This window comes from Glandiceps talaboti, chromosome 21, assembly GCF_964340395.1.
Source record: "Glandiceps talaboti chromosome 21, keGlaTala1.1, whole genome shotgun sequence".
NCBI classification, from domain to species: domain Eukaryota; kingdom Metazoa; phylum Hemichordata; class Enteropneusta; family Spengelidae; genus Glandiceps; species Glandiceps talaboti.
In genome coordinates this window covers 17,604,282-17,617,509 of record NC_135569.1, presented here as the reverse complement: position 1 = coordinate 17,617,509, position 13,228 = coordinate 17,604,282, and the positions used below count along the sequence as shown (strand labels likewise).

Below are 13,228 nucleotides of genomic sequence, written 5' to 3'. Positions count from 1 at the left end.
ATTAAACATTACAAACTTTATGTGCCCTATAAAGTTGTTGATGTACCTTACACTTTTAATAACTAATTTGCATGATTAATGATTTTTGGTAATTAAGATATATCTTACGAATGCATACTTGAATTTCAAAATCATTTAGTACATACTTTAACCATAACAAAGCGAATATGTCCTATAAAAGTTGTTGATATAGCTTACAGTTTTCATGAAATAGAGTATTTTGAATAATGAACGATATTAGGTAATTAAGCAGTATCATGCACTCTTCAAATTCCATATAATTTGGCACATACATTAACCTAAGAAAGCACACTTGTCAAAAAAAGCCTGTTACATTAGTGTTTTTAGTTTAATGAGTTACTTGCATAATTAGTGATTCCCTTACAGGAAGCATTCGGTTTAAATCTGGTAAATATTGTATTGTATTGTATTGTATTGTATTGTATTGTATTGTATTGTATTGTATTGTTTGATTGTCATGAATTGTGTTCTTTTTTGTTTCTCTTGTGAAGGCTCAATAAATAAATAAATAAATAAAGATAAAACAACAACAAATAACAACACTTCTTGTTCAATACCATTTATGTCAAGTCAGAATTTGCTGAGAGTTTGATTGTAGTCCTTTCAAAACTGGATTCAATTAACTTTCGCTTAAAACTGTTTCAGTTCATTTGATACCAGTCGTCAAGCTTCCCTAAACCACAGGCAAGTAAAAAACAGATCAGCAATGGGCCCTCTCCCAATCCGAACGGTAGTCTCCAGTAAACATTACTCTATTGTCATGGAAATAACTTTCAAACGTGTGAATCTGCCAGGGTTTAACATATTCTCGCATAAATTAACAAACCACCATAACCATAAATAAGCAGATAAATTGTTTATTATCGTTTTACTAATTATAAATAAATCCAGTCGCTGCATGACGTTCACATTGAGGCCAAGATCAGCTGTCTTGAAAAGCAGCGTTATTGTTATGCAAATTAGTCACCGAGGCACATATGAAACAAGAAAACGTTAGTTATTATCTTGTTTCCGATATTTTCAATAAACTAGTATAATATAATAGCGATAAACCACCCCCTGGGGAAGGTATACCACTCGGTTTTGACCAGTGAACTCAATATATGCACTCGCTATCGCTCGTGCATATATTCCGTTCACTGGTCAAAACCTCTTGGTATGCCGTCCCCAGGGGGTGGTTTATTGCTTAAATATTAAACCCTTCACTTGTAATAATAATAATAATAATAATAATAATAATGATAATAATGATAATGCTTTCTTTTACAGATTTAAAAGGCATAATAATAATAATCAGATGCAAATACATAACCAAATTTATACAGCAATTTCAATAAGATGGGAAAAGGGGGAAAATGGAAATTAGTTGTCTAGCAACTAGTCAAGTCTTCCCCCTTGTTTAAGTGCCTAACAAATATATCTGGGCAAACTGAAAATAAATGTACAATGGATTTCTTCATTACTGGGGTCCAATATTTACAAGCCATCTTTCAAGATGTAAGAAACAAATGAAGGCTAATCACAACTGTTATTATATTGCATAAAAAAGTATATTTTAGATAAACTTTAACATAACACGATGTATTCAATTTATCTACAGAATAATGATGGTAAATTTACAGTCATACAGTTAGTGGGAATGTTACGTGGTATTACATCAGGCATGAGATATCTATCAGACATGAATTATGTACACCGAGATTTAGCTGCCAGAAATATCTTGATTAATGGACGGTTAGTCTGTAAAGTGGCTGATTTTGGACTATCCAGAGTCAAAGAAGAAGGAGCCTATGAAACTAAGGTAACAATGTCTCTCATTGGCTAACAAAGTTATGGTTGAGTATTTTCAACCACTCAGCTCAGTGTTTTACCTTCTCTAAGGGGAGGTTATGATTTAGGGATAAAAAGTCTGTGTGTTTGTTTGTCTGCCTCTCTGTCTTATGGAAGGCAATCAGTTTAAATCTGGTTATTTTTGCAATTTCAGAAAGAATTAAGCCATAGATTTTTACAAAATGAAATGGATGTTGGTTGTTGATTTGTTACAGGGTGGTAAAATTCCCATTCGATGGACTGCACCAGAAGCTATAGCGTACAAGAAGTTTACGTCAGCTAGTGATGTATGGAGTTATGGCATTGTTATGTGGGAAGTCATGTCATATGGAGAAAGACCTTATTGGAATTGGTCTAACAGAGATGTAAGTTTGATGCCAAGTTTCTAATGTTTATTTTGGGAAGGTATATGTTTTATGTCAACAATAACTACAAATTACAAGTATTTATTGATAACAATAAGTTAAATTTTAGTCGCTGCATTCATTAGTACCTCTTACTTTTGAAATAAACTACATTCAACATGTGTGTCTCCTGTTATGAAGAAATTCAAATTTCAAAAATAAAAAGTTACAAGATACAAGTGATGCAATATGACACAATGTGGCAAAGTTAAATTTGAAGCATGAATTTTTTTTAAATTCGCTGTACCCCTACTTGGCAAAAGAAAATTTGCTGTCTAGTTGCTCTCAAAAAAAATTTTGCTGTCATGGTGTTTGAAAACAAAAAATTGTTGTTGGGGTCCAAATAGTTTACCCCAAAGGCAACACTTTTTAGGAAATGTCTAACTTGATAGAAGGTGAGTATGTAAGTACTAAGTGTAGTTGAGAAATGAAGCCGTGTTATTGCATAGCTAGATAAGTAGATATGAGTAGGCCTCAATCTGAAGAAGAAAGCACACAGATAATACCCTACCAGCGTATTATCTACTTCATCATTATTACATGGTAAAGCTGATCAGACCAAACCATCCAGGATGCTAATATTGCTCTATGCAATGTCTCCCACCATAATTAAGAGTAATGAAACTCCAGTCTTAATCTCAGTAACATCTTGGTTTGTGTAGAGGTAGAGACAAGATACAAGTCATTATCAGCTTATTTGTCATCATTGATCAAGTCAGGGGATTCATTAAGATTGTCCCTCAAAAACCTTAATGTCAAAGTGGTGGTCTTGTACAGTAATCTTGTGACTTGTGTTCATTATAAAGTGATGTCGTGACAGCTTTATTTAAACTTTGTCTGAAACATAGAGAATTAGAATATACACAAACCATGTCTGTATTAAAAACATGTGTAATATTATGAACATAATGGTTTAGACAAAATACATAGGAGTCTAATTAATTGGAAAACACTTCCAAACTAATATATTTTATGACAAAGTTGCTGTTTAAAAAATAAAAATAGAGTTAAAGGATAGGATAAAAAATATAGAGGAAGAATTTTGTAGATTTATTAAATTGATGCAGTGTGCCAGGCATATTTCAGTTTTATACTGATATCTCACATACTTGTCAGATTTGTAGATTTATACATGGCATAGCATTTTTTATTTACATTTCTTAGTTTCATGCTTTTGATCTATTTTTTAGCACAACTGAACTGATAAGGTTCAGTAGTGCTATAGGCATCGCTAAGTGTGCTAACTTCTGGTACCTAGTTTGGAAATTGTTCAAATGAAAATGATCGTATCAGAGATATGCGTTTTTGGTAAAAAAAAATGTGAATTTTGCTCAAATAACTCAAAAACTACTGGGCAGATTTTCCTGAAATTTGGTGGGAACGTTCTTAGGGGTAAATGAATTAAGATTTGTTCATGACATGATGATTCCATCAGTAATATGCAAATTAGGGCTAAAAATGTGTCTTTCTGATCAAAAATCTTTTAATTCCAAAACTATGAAGCAGATTGGGCTGAATTTTGGTCGAAAATTTATCTCAAAAAGTATTTGGTCAATGAGACTGAAATTTGGTGAGGTGTTTCTAGAAGTGTTATTCTGCAGATTTTCTTCAAAATATTTTAACACAACTGGCCCAAGCAACCATGACCACGCACGCCCTTAGCAACAACCAAATGGCAGTATATTTTGGTCAAATAACAACATCATCCGGTATGCAAGTGAGTAAACATTCAAAAAATGTGTGCAAATATCCTTAGCAACCATGACCACGCCCATAGCAACAGCCAAACGGTGGTGTATTTCAGAATGATATCAATAGGGATTAATAGACAAGTCAATAAACATTCATAAAAATTTATGTAAATTTGCCTAGCAACAAGACTTCACCCATAGCTACAACCAAACGATCACATATATTGCAAAGATAACAGGAATTAGTGGACAAATGAATAAGTATTTTTAAAATGTATGTAAATGTACCTAGCAACAAGACCACGCCCATAGCAACAGCCAAATGATCACATATATTGGAAAGATAACAACAGGGATTAATAGACAAATGGATAAACATTCAAAAAATGTATGCAAATGTACCTAGCAACAAGACCACACCCATAGCAACAGTCAACCAATTGGTCACATATATTGCAAAGACGACAACATGGTTGGATAGGCAACTGGATAGTCATTCAGCAAATGAACACCTATACCTAGCATGGATCAGCAGATGGATAAACATTTTTAAAAACTGTACTGTTGTGCTACAATGCCATTGGTGCTATTTTGTGAATTATTTCTTGCAGAAAGTAAATGAAGGCAGCTAGGAAGCAATGACACAATAGATAGATGTAGAATTGATTTATAGGTGTATTACATTGAAATGCATGATGTGTGCTTTGGAGACAGTATGCATGATTAATAATGAATGGTCTGTACTAAGATTTACAAATTGTTACATTGGAGACGTAGGTATACACGCTGAATGAGTCACCAAGCAAGATTCTGCAATTTACAAAAAATGTGCAAATAGTATATACACCTGTTAGATGTACACTGATAGACTTTAAAAATAGAATACTTACAAATTATCAAGTGACATGTGTATCATTTCTAAAATATCAGACTTTACCATGGTTTATTTGTTTATAGTATCCAACTATTCAATAAACAGAATAAAGAATTTTAATATCAAGAGTGAGAATATGGTCACTTGAGGCAAGATTTGTATCATAATTGAACTTTTACAAAGTAACAACATTTCCCTACCCCGGCACCTCAACCACCCAACTCTATTCTTTTTCAAACAGTGTGTATCTTTTTAACAACTACTTATGTTACTGTCAGTTGTACAAAAATAAATGATTTAAAAAGTGAAAGATAAAAGTAACAAATAAGGTGAAAGAATATATTGAAGTAAAAATATAAAACATAAAGTTAGTTCCATGTGAGAATGTGTGTTTGTAGCCTGGGTCTGATCTTTAGTATGTAGTATGGTTAAGTTTAACTTTACAAGGAGTGTTCAATTTGTCACTAGCATGGTAATCAAATCATGGTGACAATATCAGCACTTGTATGGCTCCACTCAGACGTTTTTACAGTACAAAGTTGTTAAAATTGGCACAAATTAGGTGAAAGTATCAAATATCAGGTGATAGAAAACCAGTCATCTGATGTATTTACTGCCTATCAACTTGTTATGTATCACTTAATAGTGACGGCTATAGATAATAACAATTAGATACAAAAAATCTACACAAAAATGTGCTTGAATATACAGCCATAATCAAATGTTTGTCGTGGTATTTGGTTTCAGTTTCGTACTCTAAAAATCCAATTCTTTTGTATACATAGTTGCCACATCTGTTTCACACGGGCATATTTTCTCCAATGTACAGAAAGTGCTTACTAACACCTTATTTGGTGTATGAGATGTAATGCTATGTAAAATGCTTGAAAGAGCCACCATTGAAATAATCATGACTAGAACCATAATGTTGTTGACACTTTCACATCAAGTAAACAGAGTGACAGCACTACCAAAGTAGTATCACATTTTGTTGCCAATTACAACATAGTAAGAAAGACAGCTGTGTTGGTAACTGCTCTACTCACAAACCAACTAACATTCTAGACTGTATACCCACAGCAAAGAAACTGTGTATTTTAAAAGCTTGCTAAACTAATTTATAGACTTTTACTTCAAGTTTTGGTTGTTTAACATTCAAACTCTCCCCAGACATTGTCTATCCAGGTAAATACTAAAATAGACAGTGTCACATTATTACCATGGTAAATAGACAATGCCACATTGTTACCATGGTAAATAGAGTGTCACCTTGTTACCATGGTAAATTTTCTATTTCAATATCTATTTCTGTTTTGACAAAAAGTATACCCTTGTTATGATCTATAAGTATACCCTTGTTATGATCTATAAGTATACCCTTGTTATGATCTATAAGTATACCCTTGTTATGATCTATAAGTATACCCTTGTTATGATCTATAAGTATACCCTTTTTAACGCCATTGGTGCTTTTATTTATAAATAAACATTATTTTAAAATATGTCAATGCCCTTAGCAACAAGACCATGCCCATAGCAACAGGTAAACAATGACTTTTATGACTTAATATGCCAAAATAACACTGGTGATGGGAAGGTAAATGAATGAGCATTGCGAATTATATGTAGCTATATAGGCCTAGCAACAAGACCATGCCCATAGTAACATTAAATGAAGGTGTATACCATGGATGGGAAGGCATGGGAATAAATCTTCAAAGAATGTATGCAAATTTGTCTAGCAACAAGACCACATAATCGTTATAGAAAATTAAAGTTTACTGTCAACAGTTGCTACAACACCATTGGTGCTTTTATTTATAAATTTCTGACATACAACAGATTCATTTTAGATGAAGCAAGTAGGAAGAGAATAATGTGAAATTATCAATAAACCCGCAGACGATGAATGTGATGATTTGCAGACAATTCTAAACTGTAGAAGAATAGAAAACTGGTATTTTATAAATATTGAATTAGGATTTATTTTTCAAATCAACAATTAATTTAATGGACAAATTATTTTGACATGCATTTTGTTAGCAAGCATTTTCACAAACATTCTCAATATTTTGACATGCATTGATTTATTTTAAAGTGAAAAATTTCTTGATATTTGAAAATAGGAACAAAGGAGTTAGAAGAGAAACAAGAACAATGCAATTAGATGAAATTGAGCCAAATTAACAGCTTTGTATTGTTATACAAGGGTAAAGTTACTCATCAGGATTTTATCTGAACAAATTACATTTATCAATATTGCACAGAACAAACGACATGACAATGTCAAACATTCCAATAAAAGAATGCCATGAAATGATGTCTGAACTACAAGCTGTGATACTATGTACTCCACAGAAAACTGTGCTCAATTTTAAAGTGACAATTAACCACAGAAAACCAAATGGAAATGAAGTTTTCAGTAATGTTAACATATCCTGTATACTTTCCACATTTGATTCTTGTACTAATATCCATACAAAATAACTATTGTCAGTTGACATAGATTTATTACTAATTTAGCGGCTGCAAGTAACTCAATTTTCCAATTTTAGAGTGATTGGTGATTTTGTTCCCAGTTGTGTTATTTTATGAGGCAATAAAATCACTGGTGTGTGACTTGTCCTAGGTAGTCAATGCATGTTGCTAGAAAGCTACAACATAGAAAAGGTCACACCATGTCACGTCTTCCTACATTGGCTACATGACAGTCTGCAGAAATTACATTTTTATTTGATTCCAAGTTGGGAGTGATGTAGTGGACAGTGTGAAATTTAATCTTGTTCTATAGTATCAGTATGGGGGTGATATAGTGGACAGTGTGAAATTTAATCTAGTTCTATAGTATCAGTATGGGGGTGATATAGTGGACAGAGTGAAATTTAATCTAGTTCTATAGTATCAGTATGGGGGTGATATAGTGGACAGAGTGAAATTTAATCTAGTTCTATAGTATCAGTATGGGGTGATATAGTGGACAGTGTGAAATTTAATCTAGTTCTATAGTATCAGTATGGGGGTGATATAGTGGACAGTGTGAAATTTAATCTAGTTCTATAGTATCAGTATGGGGGTGATATAGTGGACAGAGTGAAATTTAATCTAGTTCTATAGTATCAGTATGGGGTGATATAGTGGACAGAGTGAAATTTAATCTAGTTCTATAGTATCAGTATGGGGGTGATATAGTGGACAGAGTGAAATTTAATCTAGTTCTATAGTATCAGTATGGGGGTGATATAGTGGACAGAGTGAAATTTAATCTAGTTCTATAGTATCAGTATGGGGGTGATATAGTGGACAGAGTGAAATTTAATCTAGTTCTATAGTATCAGTATGGGGGTGATATAGTGGACAATGTGAAATTTAATCTAGTTCTATAGTATCAGTATGGGGGTGATATAGTGGACAGAGTGAAATTTAATCTAGTTCTATAGTATCAGTATGGGGGTGATATAGTGGACAGAGTGAAATTTAATCTAGTTCTATAGTATCAGTATGGGGGTGATATAGTGGACAGAGTGAAATTTAATCTAGTTCTATAGTATCAGTATGGGGGTGATATAGTGGACAGAGTGAAATTTAATCTAGTTCTATAGTATCAGTATGGGGGTGATATAGTGGACAGAGTGAAATTTAATCTAGTTCTATAGTATCAGTATGGGGGTGATATAGTGGACAGAGTGAAATTTAATCTAGTTCTATAGTATCAGTATGGGGGTGATATAGTGGACAGAGTGAAATTTAATCTAGTTCTATAGTATCAGTATGGGGGTGATATAATGGACAATGTGAAATTTAATCTAGTTCTATAGTATCAGTATGGGGGTGATATAGTGGACAGTGTGAAATTTAATCTAGTTCTATAGTATCAGTATGGGGGTGATATAGTGGACAGAGTGAAATTTAATCTAGTTCTATAGTATCAGTATGGGGGTGATATAGTGGACAGAGTGAAATTTAATCTAGTTCTATAGTATCAGTATGGGGGTGATATAGTGGACAGAGTGAAATTTAATCTAGTTCTATAGTATCAGTATGGGGGTGATATAATGGACAATGTGAAATTTAATCTAGTTCTATAGTATCAGTATGGGGGTGATATAGTGGACAGTGTGAAATTTAATCTAGTTCTATAGTATCAGTATGGGGGTGATATAGTGGACAGAGTGAAATTTAATCTAGTTCTATAGTATCAGTATGGGGGTGATATAGTGGACAGAGTGAAATTTAATCTAGTTCTATAGTATCAGTATGGGGGTGATATAGTGGACAGAGTGAAATTTAATCTAGTTCTATAGTATCAGTATGGGGGTGATATAATGGACAATGTGAAATTTAATCTAGTTCTATAGTATCAGTATGGGGGTGATATAGTGGACAGTGTGAAATTTAATCTAGTTCTATAGTATCAGTATGGGGGTGATATAGTGGACAGAGTGAAATTTAATCTAGTTCTATAGTATCAGTATGGGGGTGATATAGTGGACAGAGTGAAATTTAATCTAGTTCTATAGTATCAGTATGGGGGTGATATAGTGGACAATGTGAAATTTAATCTAGTTCTATAGTATCAGTATGGGGGTGATATAGTGGACAGTGTGAAATTTAATCTAGTTCTATAGTATCAGTATGGGGGTGATATAGTGGACAGAGTGAAATTTAATCTAGTTCTATAGTATCAGTATGGGGGTGATATAGTGGACAATGTGAAATTTAATCTAGTTCTATAGTATCAGTATGGGGGTGATATAGTGGACAGAGTGAAATTTAATCTAGTTCTATAGTATCAGTATGGGGGTGATATAGTGGACAGAGTGAAATTTAATCTAGTTCTATAGTATCAGTATGGGGGTGATATAGTGGACAGTGTGAAATTTAATCTAGTTCTATAGTATCAGTATGGGGTGATATAGTGGACAGAGTGAAATTTAGTCTAGTTCTATGGATAATAACTGTGGTAAAATCCCATTGTCTATCAAAGTACATTGTATAGACCATGTCTATCAGAGTACATTATATAGACCATGTCTATCAAAGTACATTATATAGACCATGTCTATCAAAGTACATTATATAGACCATGTCTATCAGAGTACATTGTATAGACCATGTCTATCAAAGTACATTATATAGACCATGTCTATCAAAGTACATTATATAGACCATGTCTATCAGAGTACATTATATAGACCATGTCTATCAAAGTACATTGTATAGACCATGTCTATCAGAGTACATTATATAGACCATGTCTATCAAAGTACATTATATAGACCATGTCTATCAAAGTACATTATATAGACCATGTCCATCAGAGTACATTATATAGACCATGTCTATCAAAGTACATTATATAGACCATGTCTATCAAAGTACATTATATAGACCATGTCTAGCAAAGTACATTATATAGACCATGTCTATCAGAGTACATTATATAGACCATGTCTATCAAAAGTACATTGTATAGACCATGTCTATCAAAGTACATTATATAGACCATGTCTATCAGAGTACATTGTATAGACCATGTCTATCAAAGTACATTATATAGACCATGTCTATCAAAGTACATTGTATAGACCATGTCTATCAAAGTACATTATATAGACCATGTCTATCAAAGTACATTATATAGACCATGTCTATCAAAGTACATTGTATAGACCATGTCTATCAAAGTACATTGTATAGACCATGTCTATCAAAGTACATTATATAGACCATGTCTATCAAAGTACATTGTATAGACCATGTCTATCAAAGTACATTGTATAGACCATGTCTATCAAAGTACATTATATAGACCATGTCTATCAAAGTACATTGTATAGACCATGTCTATCAAAGTACATTATATAGACCATGTCTATCAAAGTACATTATATAGACCATGTCTATGAAAGTACATTATATAGACCATGTCTATCAAAGTACATTATATAGACCATGTCTATCAGAGTACATTGTATAGACCATGTCCATCAAAGTACATTATATAGACCATGTCTATCAAAGTACATTGTATAGACCATGTCTATCAAAGTACATTGTATAGACCATGTCCATCAAAGTACATTATATAGACCATGTCTATCAAAGTACTTTGTATAGACCATGTCTATCAAAGTACATTATATAGACCATGTCTATCAAAGTAAATTATATAGACCATGTCTATCAGAGTACATTGTATAGACCATGTCTATCAAAGTACATTATATAGACCATGTCTATCAAAGTACATTATATAGACCATGTCTATCAAAGTACATTATATAGACCATGTCTATCAAAGTACATTGTATAGACCATGTCTATCAAAGTACATTATATAGACCATGTCTATCAAAGTACATTGTATAGACCATGTCTATCAAAGTACATTGTATAGACCATGTCTATCAAAGTACATTGTATAGACCATGTCTATCAAAGTACATTATATAGACCATGTCCATCAAAGTACATTATATAGACCATGTCTATCAAAGTACATTATATAGACCATGTCTATCAGAGTACATTGTATAGACCATGTCTATCAAAGTACATTATATAGACCATGTCTATCAGAGTACATTGTATAGACCATGTCTATCAAAGTACATTGTATAGACCATGTCTATCAAAGTACATTGTATAGACCATGTCTATCAGAGTACATTGTATAGACCATGTCTATCAAAGTACATTATATAGACCATGTCTATCAAAGTACATTATATAGACCATGTCTATCAAAGTACATTATATAGACCATGTCTATCAAAGTACATTGTATAGACCATGTCTATCAAAGTACATTGTATAGACCATGTCTATCAAAGTACATTATATAGACCATGTCTATCAAAGTACATTGTATAGACCATGTCTATCAAAGTACATTGTATAGACCATGTCTATCAAAGTACATTATATAGACCATGTCTATCAAAGTACATTGTATAGACCATGTCTATCAAAGTACATTATATAGACCATGTCTATCAAAGTACATTATATAGACCATGTCTATCAAAGTACATTATATAGACCATGTCCATCAGAGTACATTGTATAGACCATGTCCATCAAAGTACATTATATAGACCATGTCTATCAAAGTACATTATATAGACCATGTCTATCAAAGTACATTATATAGACCATGTCTATCAAAGTACATTATATAGACCATGTCTATCAAAGTACATTATATAGACCATGTCTATCAGAGTACATTGTATAGACCATGTCCATCAAAGTACATTATATAGACCATGTCTATCAAAGTACATTATATAGACCATGTCTATCAAAGTACATTATATAGACCATGTCTATCAAAGTACATTATATAGACCATGTCTATCAGAGTACATTGTATAGACCATGTCCATCAAAGTACATTATATAGACCATGTCTATCAAAGTACATTGTATAGACCATGTCTATCAAAGTACATTATATAGACCATGTCCATCAAAGTACATTATATAGACCATGTCTATCAAAGTACATTGTATAGACCATGTCTATCAAAGTACATTATATAGACCATGTCCATCAAAGTACATTATATAGACCATGTCTATCAAAGTACATTGTATAGACCATGTCTATCAAAGTACATTATATAGACCATGTCTATCAAAGTACATTATATAGACCATGTCTATCAAAGTAAATTATATAGACCATGTCTATCAGAGTACATTGTATAGACCATGTCTATCAAAGTACATTATATAGACCATGTCTATCAAAGTACATTATATAGACCATGTCTATCAAAGTACATTATATAGACCATGTCTATCAAAGTACATTGTATAGACTATGTCTATCAGAGTACATTATATAGACCATGTCTATCAAAGTACATTGTATAGACCATGTCTATCAAAGTACATTATATAGACCATGTCTATCAGAGTACATTATATAGACCATGTCTATCAAAGTACATTGTATAGACCATGTCTATCAAAGTACATTATATAGACCATGTCTATCAAAGTACATTGCATAGACCATGTCAATGAAAGTACATTATATAGACCATGTCTATCAAAGTACATTGTATAGACCATGTCTATCAGAGTACATTATATAGACCATGTCTATCAGAGTACATTGTATAGACCATGTCTATCAAAGTACATTGTATAGACCATGTCTATCAGAGTACATTGTATAGACCATGTACTAAGATACCCTGATGAAATGACATGTTTCATAGATTCTAGATTTATGCTATGTACTGAGATACCTTGACGAAATGACATGTTTCATAGATTCTAGATTTATGCTATGTACTGAGATACCCTGACGAAATGACATGTTTCATAGATTCTAGATTTATGCTATGTACTGAGATACCCTGATGAAATGACATGTTTCATAGATTCTAGATTTA

General features: G+C 32.5%; 1 protein-coding gene across 1 annotated transcript in view; it reads left to right on the top strand.

Moving 5' to 3' along the window:
• The window catches only part of LOC144451530 (ephrin type-B receptor 1-B-like), a 222,943-nt gene that overhangs the window by 196,303 nt on the left and 13,412 nt on the right, over positions 1-13,228 (top strand). Inside the window, exons 13-14 of the mRNA XM_078142405.1 lie at positions 1,622-1,822; positions 2,067-2,216. Of these exons, the coding sequence (XP_077998531.1) occupies positions 1,622-1,822; positions 2,067-2,216 (351 nt within the window). The remainder of the gene's footprint in view (positions 1-1,621; positions 1,823-2,066; positions 2,217-13,228) is intronic.